This window comes from Pleurodeles waltl, chromosome 11, assembly GCF_031143425.1.
Source record: "Pleurodeles waltl isolate 20211129_DDA chromosome 11, aPleWal1.hap1.20221129, whole genome shotgun sequence".
Taxonomy (NCBI): Eukaryota; Metazoa; Chordata; class Amphibia; order Caudata; family Salamandridae; genus Pleurodeles; species Pleurodeles waltl.
Window position 1 is genome coordinate 165,466,291 of NC_090450.1, and position 16,834 is coordinate 165,483,124.

At 43.8% G+C, this 16,834-nt stretch overlaps 1 protein-coding gene across 1 annotated transcript in view; it reads left to right on the top strand.

Annotated features, from left to right (window-relative positions):
* LOC138265531 (cysteinyl leukotriene receptor 1-like) overlaps positions 1-15,423 on the top strand; it is a 106,231-nt gene extending 90,808 nt beyond the window's left edge. The window contains exon 2 of the mRNA XM_069213336.1: positions 9,497-15,423. Within this exon, the coding sequence (XP_069069437.1) occupies positions 9,504-10,586 (1,083 nt within the window). The 5' untranslated portion in view covers positions 9,497-9,503 and the 3' untranslated portion in view covers positions 10,587-15,423. The remainder of the gene's footprint in view (positions 1-9,496) is intronic.
* Positions 15,424-16,834: the final 1,411 nt, after the last annotated feature.

A 16,834-nucleotide genomic window follows, 5' to 3' on the forward strand; every position in this document is an offset into this window, starting at 1 on the left:
ATGTGCAGCTCGGGCTCCATGATGTCGTAGTTGTTTCCTGAGTCTCCAAAGGTGAGTCCCTTGACTTTTGTTTTCTGTTTCCGCTGTGCTTTTGAAATCATTGGAGGGCCTTAATTTGTGTATGGCTGCTGTCTCTTCTCCATCCTCTTCTCTTTCCGAGTCCCGGCAGCACGGAAGCACACAGGCTCCCAGACTCCCCCAAGCCAATCAAAACGCTGCTGTCACCAGCATGACAGCAGCATTTTGATTGGTCAGAGCAGCCTGGTTCAGCACTCAGACAGGGAGTGGGAGCCTGTTCATGTTCTCCACGTGACTTTGCAATACAGCTGGAAGGGGAAATACTAAGTGCGCATGTCTGTTTGGCCAGCCCAAGACAGCCAGCTAAACCATTACGCGCACTTATGGTGCAAATTCCACTCCTCTTCCATGTGACCCAGCCGACCCCGCCCTAACTTGGCTCTGCACTGAACTAAAAATGATAATAACATTTTGTTATTATCATTGAATTTTTCCTTTTATGCACTGCTCAGAGGAATAGGTGAATGTTCCTCCCCCTTTGCGGAGGAGCCACTGCTGCTGGATGTACAAGGAACTTTGCAGTGCTTTTAAAACTGCTGCACAAAGAAAGTAATAAATATAAAAACACATGTGTTTCTAGATGCCCCAGCTGGAGAAGTGCCTTTCTGCTGGCCCAGGTCTGTGAATTCCCTGGGAATGTGTAACGGACCCTTAGAGGGCCTCAGACCAGAGGTTGGGAACTGCTGCACTAAGGTTTTAAGTGGCTTGTGGGTTAGTTGATGGTGTGGTATTATATGGGCTATTATACCCCTTGGTGTGGATGATAAGAATACTGCAAGTCATCTTGGAGTTCCATGCTTTATAAACAAGCACTGACAAAGCCAAGAGGTTGCACCTATGCAGAGCTATTTGCTTTGCTAGTGTGTTTTAGCCATGTTGTAAACTAGCATGGCTGCTGTTCAGCATGGCTAAAAGTTAATGGCAAAAAGGAGAATGACATGTCATAAAGTGTTGTCGATTGGTGTGGCATAGAGTGTCAAGGAATGAGTAGAGTGTTGTAGATGTGAGTAGTGTCAGAGTGGAGTAGAGTGGAGAGGAATAAAGAAGAGTGCAATGGCATAGAGTGGAGTAAAGTAATGTAGAGTGCTATAGAGAGAGTGGAGTGGAGTGGAGTAGAGTATTGTAGATTGAAGTGGAATAGAATGTCATGGAGTGGCATAGAGTGGAGTAGTATGTTGTAGAATAGAATGGAGTAAAGTGGCATGGAGTGGTGTAGAGGCAATTGTGTATAGAGTCACATAGTGGAGTAAAGTGTTGTATAGTGGCATAGAGTGGAGTAAAGTTTAACGGAGTAGAGTGTCGGAACTGAGTATTATTGAGTGTAATGTCATAGAGAGAAGAGTTGTAGAGTGGTCTAGAGTGAACTGGTACAGAGTACAGTGATGCAGAGGAGATTGGCATAGAGTGCATTGGTTTTTAGTAACGTGGTGTAGAGTGCACTGGTTTAGAGTAGAGTGCACTACTCTAGTGGTGAAGAGTAGAGCTGCAGAGTGGAGTGGTACAGCATAGATCACAGTGGCATAGAGTGCAGTGGTGCAGAGTGCTGTGTCTTAGGGTGATGTGGTGCATGGTAGAGAGGAGAGCTGCAAGATGGTGGTGTAGAGTGCAGTGATGCAGCATAGAGGGGTGTAGAGTTTAGTGGCATTGAGTTCATTGGTGAAGAGTGCAGTAGAGTGGCACAGAGTTGAGCGGTGGCGAGTGGAGTGCAGTGGTGCAGAGTACAGTGGTGTAGAGTTCAGTCTCAAAGTGTGCACTGTTACAGAGTAGAGTGTCATAAAGGGCAGTGATATAGCGTAAAGTGGCATTGAGTGCATTGGCGTGGAGTGCAGTTGCATAAAGTGGCATAGAGTACAGTAGTGCAGAGTAGAATAGAGTGGCGTAATGTGCAGTGTTGCAGTGCAAAGTGGGTCATAGAGGGTAGTGGTGTAGAGTGATGTAGAGAGCAGTGGTGTTAAGTGCAGTGATGCAGAGTGGAATAGAGTGGCTTAGAGTAGAGTGCTGCAGTAAAGTACAGTAGTGTATAGTAGAGTGGTGTAGAGTGCATTGTCGTAGTCTACAGTGGTGCAGAGTAGAGTGGAGTGGCCAAGACTTGAGTGGGGTAGAGTGCATTGGCATAGAGTAGAGTGGTACAGAGTAGAGTAGAGAGGTGCTGAATGGAGTGGTGCAGAGTAGATTCCAGTGGCATGAAGTGATCCAGAGTAGAGGGGAGCGACATAAAGTGGACTTTGCATAGTGTGGTAGCACATTGCATTACGGGCAACAGATCTTCAACTGAAGTGACCATAACATTTGCAAAGATATACAGTTTTACTGATAAAAAACATCCAGCACACAATTGTGAATGTGTGGAAATGTCATTACCTAGTGTATTGATTTGTTTTGATCATCTTAAAATATGTGTTTGCACTACACTTATATTCTTACGTATTTGCAAATGTCATTCACAAACATTTGAAGTTTGTTGTGTGGTAGATAAAAAAGAATCCTAAAGCCTTCCTCCGCCACACCCTGAGTAGCTAGTATGATTGTCAAATAGGTTCTCTCACTATGAAATCAGAGAAAGAAAGATAAACGCCAAGCACCACGGGAAGAAAGAGCCTGTAATTTGACCTTTGCCTTTGAAAGCACAGCAAGTGAGACAAGATAAGAACAATATTTAAAGGCCTGTTTACCGACATCAAACACTGGTGGATTGATACGGTATACAAGAGATGCTCTACTGGAGGGGCAAACTCAAGCAGGACAGCCTAAATCAAATTCAGCTAGCAAATAGAAACCAAACAAATGTAAGTTGCAAAGCCAAAGGTAAGCAATGGGTGGAATACATTCCCAATGAAGCTTTCTAGGGGCCTCTAAATGCGTTTAGCAAACCAGACAGCTACGATCTAGTGAACTCAGCCTTCAGCCTAGTTCCTATATATTTTTATGGAACACTTCTGTGACAAGTGTATCTTGCTATTTAGGGCCTTTTATACATGCTGTTATGGGCCAGGACTGCTGTATTGTCCTGTAACATTAAGAAATGTGTATAGATTTTTGAAAATACACGTGTTGCTGCACAGTGCAAGGCCCCTTTGCAAAAGTTGACTGCTAACCTTTCTTTTGCTTGTTGCTATATTTAGGTGTTAAGCTGGTACTTATGAGGTACAACCTTAGCCCAGAGAGTGTTAACAAGTGTAACCATGACAAAATAATGAAATACTATCACAAAATGTGTCATATTATGTTGCCCGCATTACTTAGTCAACCCTGCCACATAATTTGGCACACTCCTGCTGCATAATTCTAGTGGCCCTATCACCAATGTATTCTCATGTAACTATTATTCTTTATTTGCCATTTTTTCTGTCTCTAAACATAAAATTTTTAAATTAATTAAAAAAATATATTTTAAAAAGTCATACGAGAATGTCAAATACAGAAAAGATAATATACTTCAATATGCTTAAGTATGTGACAATAACAACATGACTAATAATGCTAGGTAAACTGCCTAAAATTAAAAGTGGCTTCTCTACCAACCAAACGCCTAATTTTAAGATTTGGGGGAATTCAGAAAGGGCATTTACAAGTAATATCTTTACGTCTGCACTCAGGACAGATCTCCGTTATGTGTAAATGTTAGAAAGAGATACCCTTGTAGTAGCTAAATTGTATAGTGTGAAAAGATAAAATCACACCTTCCCTGTTTCAGTGAATGATCCTAGGCAACTACAACTACTCAGCACAAGTCCTAAAAAAAAGAGGTGGGAGGACTAACCTAGTTAGGCAGCATGCAAGTGACATCACAACGCATGACATCATGGCGTGTGACATTGCACTTGGCATCACAACCCAGGACCTCAAAGAAAGTGGCATCAGATCTTAAAACCTCAAGACAAATGTTTAGCAGGTCTATCATGAGTATATTTGAGCACTTTACTATATTTAACAAATTAGATTTTGCTTTGGAGTTGTGCCAAAAAAGTTAGGCAACCTTGACACAAAATCTGGGCCTCAATTTATAAATGTATTTTTTAGAGTCTCTGCCACCATGAAATTGGCATAAGGAACAAATGTGGCAGTAAATCAGTTCTGCTTAATTGGTGCAAAGTCTACACTTCAAAATATCTTGTGGGGGTTAAAGCATCTGCTGAAGAGATCTATGTGTGTCGAGTATATCTCAGTGAAAAATAATAATGTGTATGCTGTAAAGCGTTGGACACCCTGCAATGGATTAAGTAGCGCTATAAAAGAAATAAAACAAAGTAGTGGTGTTTAAATTGTTATTTGTGTAAATACTGGGTCAGACCAACACATCTGACATTCTTACAGTGCATACCTATCTCTTATGTGCAGGGACTGAACAAAGTGAAAACCATGTCTCTCTTAGATACCTGTGAAGTAATAGTAAGCTGTGTGCTTTTTTTTCCTATATAGCAGCTATCTGCGAGGCTCCAAATAGCTTCCAGTGAGAATAATCAAACAAAGGTATGCCTCATGGCCCCTTAACCCCTTAGCTGCCTGGCCTTTTCCCCCCAGGAGCCAGGCCTCTTTTTAGGTATTTGGGACAGATTGTGCTTAGGCCCTCATAACTTTTTATCCACGTAAACTACCTACACCAAATTGCATCCTTTTTTTCCAACATCCTAGCGATTCTAGAGGTACCCAAAGTTTCTGGGTTCCCCTGAAGGAGACCAAGAAATCAGCCAAAATACAATTACAATTTTGTTTAAAAACAATAAAATGGGAAAAAAGGGCTGCAGAAGGCGGCTTGTGATTTTTTTTTCTGGAAATGACATTAAGAAGGTGTTTCCGGTGCTAAAATCACCATCTTCCCAGCTTTCAGGAACAGGCAGACTTGAATCAGAAAGCTACATTTTTCATCACAATTTTAGCATTTTACTGGGACATACCTCATTTTTAATATTTTTTGTGCTTTCAGCCTCCTTCCAGTTAGTGACAGAAATGGGTGTGAAACCAATGCTGGATCTCGGAAAGCTAAACATTTCTGAAAAGTAGACAAACTTTTGAATTCAGCAGAGGGTCATTTGTGTAGATCGTACAAGGTACATACAGGAAATGCCCCAAAACACAACGTGGATACATCACATTTTCCAAAAGAAAACAGAGCTGATTTTTGTGAAGTGCCTAGCTGTGGATTTTGGCCTGTAGCTCGGCTGGCACCTAGGGAAACCTACCAAACCAGTGCATTTATGAAAACTAGACACCTAGGGGAATCCAAGATGGGATGACTTGTGGGGCTCTCGCAAGGTTCTGTTACCCAGAATCCTTTGCAAAACCCAGAATTTGGCCAAAAAACGCTTTTTCCTCTTATTTGGGAGACAGAAAGTTCTGGAATCTGAAATGAGCCACAAATTTCCATCTAACCAGAGTTCCCCTAAGTCTCCCGATAAAAATGGTACCTCACTTGTGTTGGTAGGCCTAGTGCCCGTGAAAGGAAATGCCCCAAAACACTATCTGGACCCATCAAAATTATCAAATACAAAACTACCTGTTTTTGCTGGGGTCATATAGGGAAATCTACCAAACCCAATCATTTCTGAAAACTAGACACCTGAGGGAGTCCAGGGAGGTGTGACTTGCTTGAATCCCCCAGTGTTTTCTCACCCAGAATCCTCAGCAAAGCTCAAATTTAGCAACAAAATCACATTTTTACACACATTTCTGTGTGGGATCACCACAGCGTGCCAAATTTCCCACCACCCAACGTTCCCCTCAGTCTCCTGGCAAAAATGAGACCTCACTTAGGTAGGAGGGCCAAGAACCTGTGACAGGGAAGAGCAAAAAACATGTCAAAATTGTGGAGGAACCAAAGCGGATCCAAAAGGGCAGTTTGAAAAAATATATTTTTAGGCTGACAAGAGGGGCAGACTTTTTATCGGCATGGATGTGACAGTGCTGGTTGGTAGGAATTTTGTGGATTCCTGCAGATTCCAGAAGGTTCACTCAGACAAATGTGTGATTTCCAGCAAAATTTGAGGTTTGCAGGGCATTGTGAGTAAGAAAATGGTGCAGGTGAATGTGAAGCACAAAACTCTGGACTCACCCATATGTTTCGTTTTCAGATGTGTTTAGGTCTTGTGGATTTTTCTACATGGCAGGGTCCCAAAGTCCAAAAAGTCCAGCCCTTACCATTCCGAGTGGGACGATTTTGAGAGTTAGCCAAGCTCTCATGGCCCAAATGTAAAACCAAAACCCAAAATAATCAAATGTCCTCTTGCTGGCTGAGGGATAACATGTTTTAGTGTGCAGGGGAGAGCTGAAAGACTGTTGCCCCCTTCAATTGGGGTGTGGGCATCACCATGCCCATACTGGTTGGTAGCCACCAGCCCACTTTTTTTTTTTTTTTTATTCCCTGGCATCTAGTAGGCTTTCTGTCCCCCCGGGGAGTGGATCGGTGGTAATTGTCCCATCAGCCCACCGGTGGGCAGAACAACCTTGTCCCCATTTGTTTAGGGTGGGGGTACGGCCATAACCCACACCCTTTTTTTGAAAAAAAATCTTCCCTGGTTTCTTGTGGGGTTTCTGTCCCCCTGGGGGCAGATGAGACTTACAAAAATAGGCCGGTCTGCCCCCAAACGGCTGCAGAAATGGCCTAAAATAGGTTTGCCGCCCAGGGAAGTGACCCTTGCCTAAGGGGCCACTTTCCTTGCGTAAAATTGGTACAAAAAAAATCCCTTGTGTCTAGTGGCTTCTGTCCCACTTGGGGGCAGATTGGCCTAAGAAAAATAGACTGATCTGCCCTCAAGGTGGGCAGAAATGGCCTAAAATAAATTTGCACCCAGGGGAACGCCTCTTGGCTAAGGGGTAGCTCCCCATCTGTAAAAGAAAAAATAAATCCCTGCAGCCTAGTGGTTTCTGCCCCCCTTAGGGGCAGATCAGCTTATTAAAATAGGCCAATCTGCCCCCAAGGGTGACAGAAATGGCCTAAAATAAATTTGCCCCCCAGTGGAGCGACCCTTGCCTAATGAGTTGCTCCCCTTGCGAGAAACTGACCAAAAAAAAAAAAAAATACTGGTGTCTAGTGGTTTCTGTCCCCCTTGGGGGCAGATTGGCCTAATACAAATAGGCCGATCTGCCCCCAAGGAGCCAGAAATGGCCTAAAAACAATTTCCCCCCCCCCCAGGGGAGCGACCCTTGCCTATCAATGTAAACAAATAAAAAAAAAAAATCCTGGTGTCTAGTGGCTTCTGCTCCCCCCCAGGGGCATACCAGCCTAATCAAGGCTCCCCCAGGGGGAGCAGAAAAGGCCTAATAAAAAAAATTGCCCCCGGGTCGCAACCCTTGCCTAATGGGTCGCTCCCCTGATGCCAATTTCATGAAGAAGAAAAAATCCCTGGTGTCTAGATCGGCCGAATCAATATAGGCCAATCTGCCCCCGGGGGGGGGGACAGAATAGGCCTAATAAAATGATTGCCCCCTGGGGAGCGACCGTTGCCTAAGGGGTTGCTCCCCTTATGATACAACACAAAATAACCCCAATCCCTGGTGTCTAGTGGATTTTGCACCTACCCCCCCCCCCCCGGAGGCAGATCGGCCTAATCAATGTAGGCCAATCTGCCCCCAGGGGGGCAGAAAAGGCCTAAAAATAATTTGACCCCCCTTATACACAAACAAAAAACAAAACAAAATCCCTGGTGCCTAGTGGGCATTTCTGCAGCCCGAACGGATCGCGATCGGGTTGCAGAAATGCTTACAGAGACATGAAAGGAAAGGAAAGGAAAGGCCTTTCCTTTCCATTCATGCCTCTGCCTGCCCCCTCCTTCCGAGCAGAAGAGAAATGCTTAGCATTTCTCTTCGGCAGCACAATGGGAGGTGACCTCTAATGAGGTCAGCATGCGATCGTGGGCTGACGTCATCAGACATCACTGGTTGGTGTGGGGGGTGGGGGAGGAAAGGAAAGCGATTCCCATTCCATCCCTGCCCATCGGAGGCTGGGGGAGGCCGCACTCCGCCCGTGGGTCGCGTCCAAGATAAGGTGGTTACGTCTGTGGCACCTGAGCGCCGCACCACCGGACGTAACCACTTGGTCCTCGGCACCCAAGAGGTTAATAACCTTTGTCCTGGGCCAGCATAAATTTACAATCAGAAAGCCCTCTTTCATGCTGCCCAGAAGAAATGAAAGCGCTTCTGAAAGTGTGTACAGGCGCTTCTGAAAATGTCAAAATACATCGGGACGAAATGGCCCTGCAAGATAGAAGTGGGAGGGGAAATTCTTTTGTCCCCTGTGTCCTCCACACTCCAAAATCTGGGTGGAATACATTCCCTTCATCCCCCACACTTCCTACGCCCATGGCCACAGAGCAGGATTAAAGAATCGTGGTTGAACTTTGTTTGAGTCTCAGACCTGAATGGAAAATCATGGAATCAGCTGGTTGAGTCTTGTTCTTGAAGGCTGAAGTGAATTGTGAGAATGACATAAGGATAACACTGGTTATGGCATTCCAGTACAAGAACGTGGCTATAGTCGAGTCGAGGCATTGAACTTGTGGTAGTTCCTGTACTTATAAACCAAAGATTTCTGCAGCCTGTAATAGAGGTGTGGGGTGGGGTGGTGGTAGTAGTGCCAGATGGCTCCATTTCACCAAAAATGCAATACTCCAGCCCTTGCCATTTTATTTTTAGAAATTATTGTCATTGTATGCTGGTTTCATTCACGTGAATGAGGACTAGTACTCTCAGGATGCACAATGTTGTTATATTACACTACATTTGTCCCTCCTTGGGGCGGTTTGGTTACCACCTTGGACATCGACCCTGTTACAAGGATAATTGCACAATTGCCGATACGTTTGACTGTGAGCAAACTTTTTCCTTTTGTGTCTCTCCTTCGTGCTCATGCTCTTGGCGGCCATGATGCTTTGAATCAGCTCGCTTATGTCAAGGGTTTTACTTTTCATTTTCAATTAAGTGGCAAGAAAAGTCCAGTTAAGAATTCACAATATTAACAACTCTAACTCGAGCAAACGCAAGACCCATTGCATTGCAAATGTTTGTTTGTATTTGCACACACATGCATGTAGAGGACACTGGCAAGGATTCGAACTGCAACAGGCAGTTAATGTGGGACATCAGAGCCAGATGGGTGCGGCATGACCTGGGTGATTGGAGCATGTAAATAAATGCCTTGCCTTCTGTACTTGGCTTATTTACTACAACTTAATTTCTTAGTTTTACTCGTGAAAAAGTGTCACTCTAGGTGTCATATATTCGAAATTGAATGTCATTCGTAAGTGAACTGAAACCATAGAAATGTCACTCATTAGCTATGTGAAAACGTGGGAGCTATGCTCAGCTGTCTTTTGAATACTGAAATATTCCTGCTTTGTGATCCCATAATATTTGAAATATTAATACCTAAAATGTGGGCACGTGCTTCCCTTAACCTTCTGCATATGTCTCTTTAACCTTCTAGGCTCAACATGCAAAGTACAAACCAAACTGACCTCGTTTCAGAAGACGAAAGCCTTTGTGATCCAGACGACGAGTATAAGCATGGAATCTACACAGTTGTCTACTCCCTGGTGTTTGTGATTGGCCTGATAACAAATCTGACAGCGCTGTACGTCTTTTGCAGAAAGGTTAAAAGGAAAAGCGTGGGTACTGTGTGCTTGCTGAACCTAGCCGCGGCCGACATCTTATTCATTCTAACGCTTCCATTCAGAATATCCTACTATCACTCTGGAGCTAGCTGGAGCTTTGGTGATGTGCTTTGTCGTATATCGGTGTGCGCTTTTTACATCAGCATGTCTGCCAGCATATTTTTCCTAACTGTTTTCAGCGTCGTCCGTTACGTATCCCTCATTCGTAGCCATGTTGTTACAGTTAAAAAAGTTATTTTTATTTGTGTTTTTGTCTGGATAGTTGCCACTATTGGCAATTCCCCTTTTATTTTATCTGGTACGTTTGTTCGTGACAACGTCACAAGATGCTTTGAACCTTCTGGTCTTACATCATGGACTCGCATCATGTATATGAACTATGTGGCTTTAATATTAGGATTTTCCGCCCCGTTTGCTGCGATTTTAATATCCAACGGGTTGTTGTTAAAACATATCACACAGCACACCTTGAAGAAAGAAAAAGTCAAGAAACATATAACTATGATTGTCCTAGTTCTTCTCGTTTTCTGCGTTTGTTTTTTGCCTTATCACATCCAGAGAACATTGCACCTCCATTATCTCGTTCATCATCGCACCGATTGTGGTATCCACAAAATGTTGCAGAAAACCGTGGTGGTCACCTTGTGCCTGGCAGTCGCCAACAGTTGCTTGGATCCCTTGCTGTACGTTTTTCTGGGTCAAGGGTTCAATTCGTGCTTCCGACAACTGTCCGGAAAAATAAAACAGTCGTCGCAGTCTAGTTCATCGGGTAGCAAAAATGGAGCCGAGGTCTTTACCACTGCTATTGACTTGAACTTCGAAATGACATCACTGTCGGCAGAAGAAAAAGATGACTTGCGTAATGCGCCTGATGTGCCATTATCAAATGCAGAGGTGCAATAATTAAGTGTTCCTGTCCATTGTGAGCATCCAGTATAATACTGTACTTACTTCTGTCCATACTATCTATAGGTTATCCAACTATTTGTATCTTGCATCATATTATTTACACAAAGAGCAGATGAACGAGAAATACAATTTCCTAAAAAAGGCGTTTTCCCATTAGTTCAAAGCTTATAAATATTGTTTTTGTAAAGTAAACAAGGACCGCTCAATGTATTGCCTAAAACCACACAGGTTTAGCTTTGTCATACCCTTTCCGAAATGGAATAACCTGCTGCCCTCTAGCGAATACAAATGGAACTTTTTGTCAGTGAAAGTCTGAAAGTTTAGTGAACGCAACATATTCGTTTCGAAGGGCCAGATGTATGAAAGCATATTACATTACCATCGACTCCAAGTCGATGGTAACCAAATACATTTTTTAAACATGCACCCAAGATGCATTTTTAAAAGTTCCATGTAACACACAAGCCCCTATAGGATTTGTGCGGTTTACACGTGCACCACCTGTTTTTGGGGTGCATCAATGGGGGGCCTTAGGGCCATAGGCACCACTGTTATTGCATTTCCTAATTTGCGATTTCCTATTAGAAAATTACAAATTTGGAAATTCAAAACTATTAGTACCAATTGGAATGTATGGTGTAGCATTTCTTAAATAGCAATTCCTAATAGTGATTCCTATTTCGCTATTAGGAAATATCTTTTTATGTGTGTTCCATTTTGCATTTGCTATATAGTGGATTTCTTAGAATTCGCTATTTAGGAAATGCAAAATAGGAATTTCGCATATCTGGCTCTAAAGCACTTCCTACATCAAGGGCGCAACGAGAGCTGGCTTTCAGGTAGTGGGTAACTTTTCAGTCAGTGGGAACTTGACAAGCATTTCAAGCAATGTAGTCTGAGAAATCTTTATAGCCAATATGAGGGAAAGAAATGCCAAACTGCAGTTTAAACAAATTAAACAAATGCAATCTTATTATTAGTTACAGACTGGAGTCTGTAATTATCTCTACAGTCCACACTAAGGCTCAGATACTGGTGGTGGGTCCACTTGCTGAGGCCATATTGTTGAAGTGTAGCGTTTGATACATTTACTGCATATGGTATTTCAATTTGTGACGTGGTTATTTTGCTGTGGTTAGATATCCATTATTTGACTTTGAGATATTGTCCGACTGAGTATGAGTCACTGTCAGATGGGTTTTCATACTTAAGCATTGTTTGTTTATTATCTGCTTAACAGTAACACTTGAAATTGAAGAATCAGATGGGATGCAATATAGAGGTAAGGGAAATGTTAAAGAGGGGTTAAAGATGTTTGGTTCATTAGTTATAAATTAATGGAGCTGACATAAAGGGAACAGTGAGAAGTTGATATGTCTGATGGAAAAGATTCAATCTGCTTCAGTTATGCACTCTGCACTCGGATGTTGTCAATCTCTATAGAATCTTGGGTGGCAAACATTATGAAAGGAAATGGGGAGTACCAGTAATAGGCGTGCCGGTACTCCCATTTTAATAAACTGTTGTTTTAAAATCACCCCATGTGGAAATCAGTGCTGCTTCTGTGCCTCAACCATACTAGAATCTGTGCTGGTAATCTTAAAGCAGGATATTTTCTTTGAATGTAGGAATATATTTTGAGGCAGATCTTTCAATCATTTTATCTTTTTAACTAAAACAGTCTGTTTTTGCCAGTGGTTACAAGGATGTTTTGGTTCAAAGCCTGTTTGGTTTAGGGAGGATTTTATGTGAGGCATTTAAAGTTCCTTTGGAAAATGCCTATATTCAATGGCCTGTTGACTGTATTGACTGAATTGGCTACAGAGCTATCATTGACATGGGTCTATAGGCAGTTCCGCTGACCCAAAGGCACTTGCAACATTGATGAAGGATTGATGAAGCCTTGATGAGATTAAAGGTGACTGACTCTAGATGTTTTTCTGTTTTGTTATCTGGTAATATATATTGAGCTACTGGGATTATGGTTGAGCAGTGGGGAGGGATGCAAGATGAGTGAAATGGGTGGGTGAGAGGTAATACAGGTTTGCCCTACAAACATTAAGGGCCAGTGGTGAGGGGGGCTTCACCTGTACTGCCAAGGAATCAGGATGTTCTAAGGTACCACCCCTTCAGGTGTTAGGGCTGGCAGACCCTTTTTGCTCTGACATCTTCTAGTGGAGCTGTTGTTTGTGACCTTGATACTGCTTATGAGGTCTGAAGGCCCCTTAACAGCTCTCCTCTCTGGATTCAAATCTTGTCCGCCATAGGAGGTGTGGCTGCCCAGGTAGTGCCAGAAACTGCCAGACTATAGTATGGATGATCAACCTGGAGAAAGAAAACTGCAGAAAGTGATCTGCGAGCCTGAAAAAGGTAAGCGCAGTCTCTCCAGAAGTGAGGTTCCAAAGGGGAATCACAGGCAGGTAGCCGACCATACAATAGGAACAATTACGGTTGACTTTGCAGCTTAAATCAAGAGTTGTGCCCATAGTGAATGTAGGCACTAAAACCCAGAACTGTCCCTGTGGCTGACGTCACCACAGAAGTAAAAAACTATGTCCATTGTGGACGGCACCGTTGTAACGAAGACTTGTCCACATAAGGGTCACCACTGCATTATTTATAAAATGCATCCAGTGGCTGCTAGAATGCTGTTGTGACACACATGTAAGTTGCCCTCATAGACTTCCATTACATGCATTCACCGAAGGACTCATGGATGCAGCACTGGTCTCACCATCCTACTGCGGCCTACCCAGACTGACAGCCACTCCTGCAACCATGCCGTCTCATCCTTGAAGCGGGAGAGATCAGAGACAAGAGATGCGGAAGAGCATTGAGGCTTGAGTTGTGGTTAGGTTGTATCTACGAGACTGTACTGAACTGAATGCAACCATAATGGAACTGGGGTACCTGCGCCGGATCCTTGATTAATATCTCACAAAACTAACCTACAGGGACCTGCCTAGACTCACAAGAGAAACTCATGTGAAAGAGGAAGACAGTAGATACAGTATCCCAAAGTGCAGTAGCCTAAGTGGCACTAAATGTTATTGTACCTGCAGCAGTACACCATTTTAAGCATGTCTTTTAAAGTATGTTTCTTATCTAAATAAAGCATAGGGTTGGACGAATAGATATTGCCCTGCTAGGGGATCTGAGTTCTGAGTTTTCATACCTCTACACTACCTCTCTGAGAAGTTTGTGAATGCTCGAAAGTTCTACCACCGAGAGTCAAATGCTGAAAGGATTACATGATGCCCAGTTTGTGAAGCCAAAGTAGTACAGACTCTGGGACATCTGAGGTAAACCACCAATGCCCCCATGGCTGAGGCACAGTAGCCCCTGCTTGCCTGATGCTCCCCAATCTGGATCTGACACATGCCCTCTGCCAGTAAGGATATGTATTCTGAGAGATTAACTATACACTGTATGCTACCTAAGTCTATATAGTCAGTGTCATTCGCTTAATACTAAGTTTTGAATGGTAGTCAAGGGCACAGTGGGGTCCCGAGATGAATGGGCTCTAAAGGCATTTGTTAGACCTAGCAGTTTTTTGGCCTGTCTCCCCAGTCTTTTTGCTTTCTGACCTCCTGTTTTTATAGTATACTGGACTCTGTTTTTGCTGGTTTATTGTTTCTGCACACTTTACCACGGCTAATCAGTGTTAAAGTGCAAGTGCTCCCTTTATAAATTGTACTGTTCATTGGTTTATCCATGATTGGCATATTTGATTTATTGGTAAGTCCCTAGTAAAGTGTACTAGAGGTGCCCAGGTCCTGTAAATCAAATGCTACTAATGGGCCTGCAGCACTGATTGTGCCACCCACATAAGTGGCCCTGTAAACAGGCCTCAGACCTGCTACTGCAGTGTCTGTGTGTGCAGTTTTAAACTGCCAATTCGACCGAGCAAGTGTACTCACTTGTCAGACCCAAACCTTCCCTTTTACTACATGTAAGGTACCTCTAAGGTAGGCCCTAGGTAGCCCCAAGGGCAGGGTGCAGTGTATGTTAAAGGTGGGACATGTACTGATGTGTTTTACATGTCAAAACAGTGAAATACTGCCAAATTCGTTTTTCACTGTTGCAAGGCCTATCTCCATCATGGGTTAACATAGGGGCTGCCTTTTAATAACTTTTAAATGCACCTTCCCTTTGAGAGCAGATAGAGATATGGATTTTAGGGTCTCTGAACTCACAATTTAAAAATACATCTTTTTGTAGGGTTGGTTTTTAGATTTTTAGTTTGAAAATGCCACTTTTAGCTCTCACGAGAGGGAGCAGGGCATTTTTGGAGTTATACCACGACCTATGGAGCAGAGTCATAAGAATTAAAAACGATTTACATGTGCCGTCTTTGGAGGAACCTGAGATCGAATTAATAAGGAGGCAGAAGGAATTTTCGCCTCAAAGAAGTTGAGAAAGAGAACCGGGTGAATAGATGTATGCACATGATGATGTGAAGAGGTCCGGGGATGTATTAAATATAGATTGGTTCGGGCGAAGGTACTGATTCTAGATGTTTCCTACCTATAAGTCCTGAAGAAGACCCTGTTTGGAGCCCGGAATTGGCCCTATATCTCTTGTGGGGTCGAAATGTCGACGATAATGTTATACCCTGGATTGGTTTAGAATTGTGTGGAGGACTAAAGTGGGAATTTGTACCCCTATATAAAAAAAAACATTTAATCAATTTGGAGGAATGGTCAACCAACAGGCATTTTAAATTTAATGTGGTATTGGATGTGTGGTGATTTGGTGTTAATCCTTTAAAATCACAAGCACTTTTCTACTTTTGCACTTTATTCTGTCCTTCTCTTTTTCGATACAGTAGGAATTGTAATTTAATGAATTAATAAATCATGTTTTATGGGTTAATGAAGATTTATTGTGATATTTTTTGTAATTGTGTTCTGTGTATTTATGCTGTGTGAGGGATTGACATTTAAGGGCTTTTCCGATTGGATCAATGTTGTTTTTTAATCATTTTAGAAAGTGGGCATTTTCTTGCCTAAACCATTCTGTGGCTCTGTCTGTTTGTGGATGTCCTGCCTGGACCAGTATCACAGTACGGATGTTTGCACCTCTCCTATAGACAGTGACACAAAGGGAGCTGGGGTGTAGCCTGCATATCTTGATGAGCCACCTGAGCTGGAGTGGAGAGAGAAGTGGTCACTTCCACCTGAAAGGACTGTGCCTGCTCTCACACAATGCAATCTCCAACCCCTGGTGTGTGTCTGGGGCCTGGCCTGGGCAAGGCTGGTTCTTGCAAACAAGAGAGACTCCCCTTTGAAGTTTACAAACTTTAAATGCAGAAAGGGGTATAAGTATTGGACCTAAAACCCCTAAAAATTAGAATTTTTCTGGAATCAAGAGGAACCTCTGCCAAGATGAAGAGCTGGAGGAGGGGTACTACCCCTTTGTTGTGTTGCTTTGGTAGGTTGGCCTGCAGTTACTGCTTCTATCTTAAAAAAGAGATCAAAGGGTGAACCTTGCTGTGTATTCTGCCTGAGAAAGTTCTCCAAGGGCTTGGAGTAGAGCTTGCCTCCTGTTCGAAGTCTCAGGGACACCAAACACTTCACTTTCATCTGCTTACAGCACTGGGAACTGTGTGTTTTGTGCTGTTCAAGAAGAAATACCACTGCAACACCACCAACAAAGCCACTGGCCTGCACCGTGACTCGCTGACGCTGCATGGAGCAGCACTGCCCTGCTTCGCACCGCAACCCTAGTCCCACTGACATCACCATCTGATGCCACCACCGAGCCACTGCCTGCACCGTGACCTGTGGATCCTGTACTCCGGCATCGCCTTGCGTACACCGCAGCCTAGGCATCCCTGATGTTGCGCTCCTGCTGACAGCAGCACTGCTGCCTGCACCGTGGCCTTTGGACACTGCTTGTGAGGTACACGAAGCACCATTCCGTTCCGCACCGCAGTCCTGGTCCACGGACACCAGCACCATCGACTCCAATGTCGTCACTAGGTGTTCCTGCCTGCACCACAACCTGTGGATGCCACAGGGAGCCAATCCTACTCAGCCGACTTGGGGCTCCTGACAACAGAGCTCCAGCAACGACGACGCCTCTGCCAGCATGGTGACCTGGTGACACTGCATGTCACACCGCCCGCTTCGCACTGCAGCCCTGGTCTTACCAACGGCGCTGGATGCCGTCACCGAGTCGCAACCTGCACCGCCACCTGTGGGCACCGCAAGTCACATCATCCCGCATCGCACGCAGCC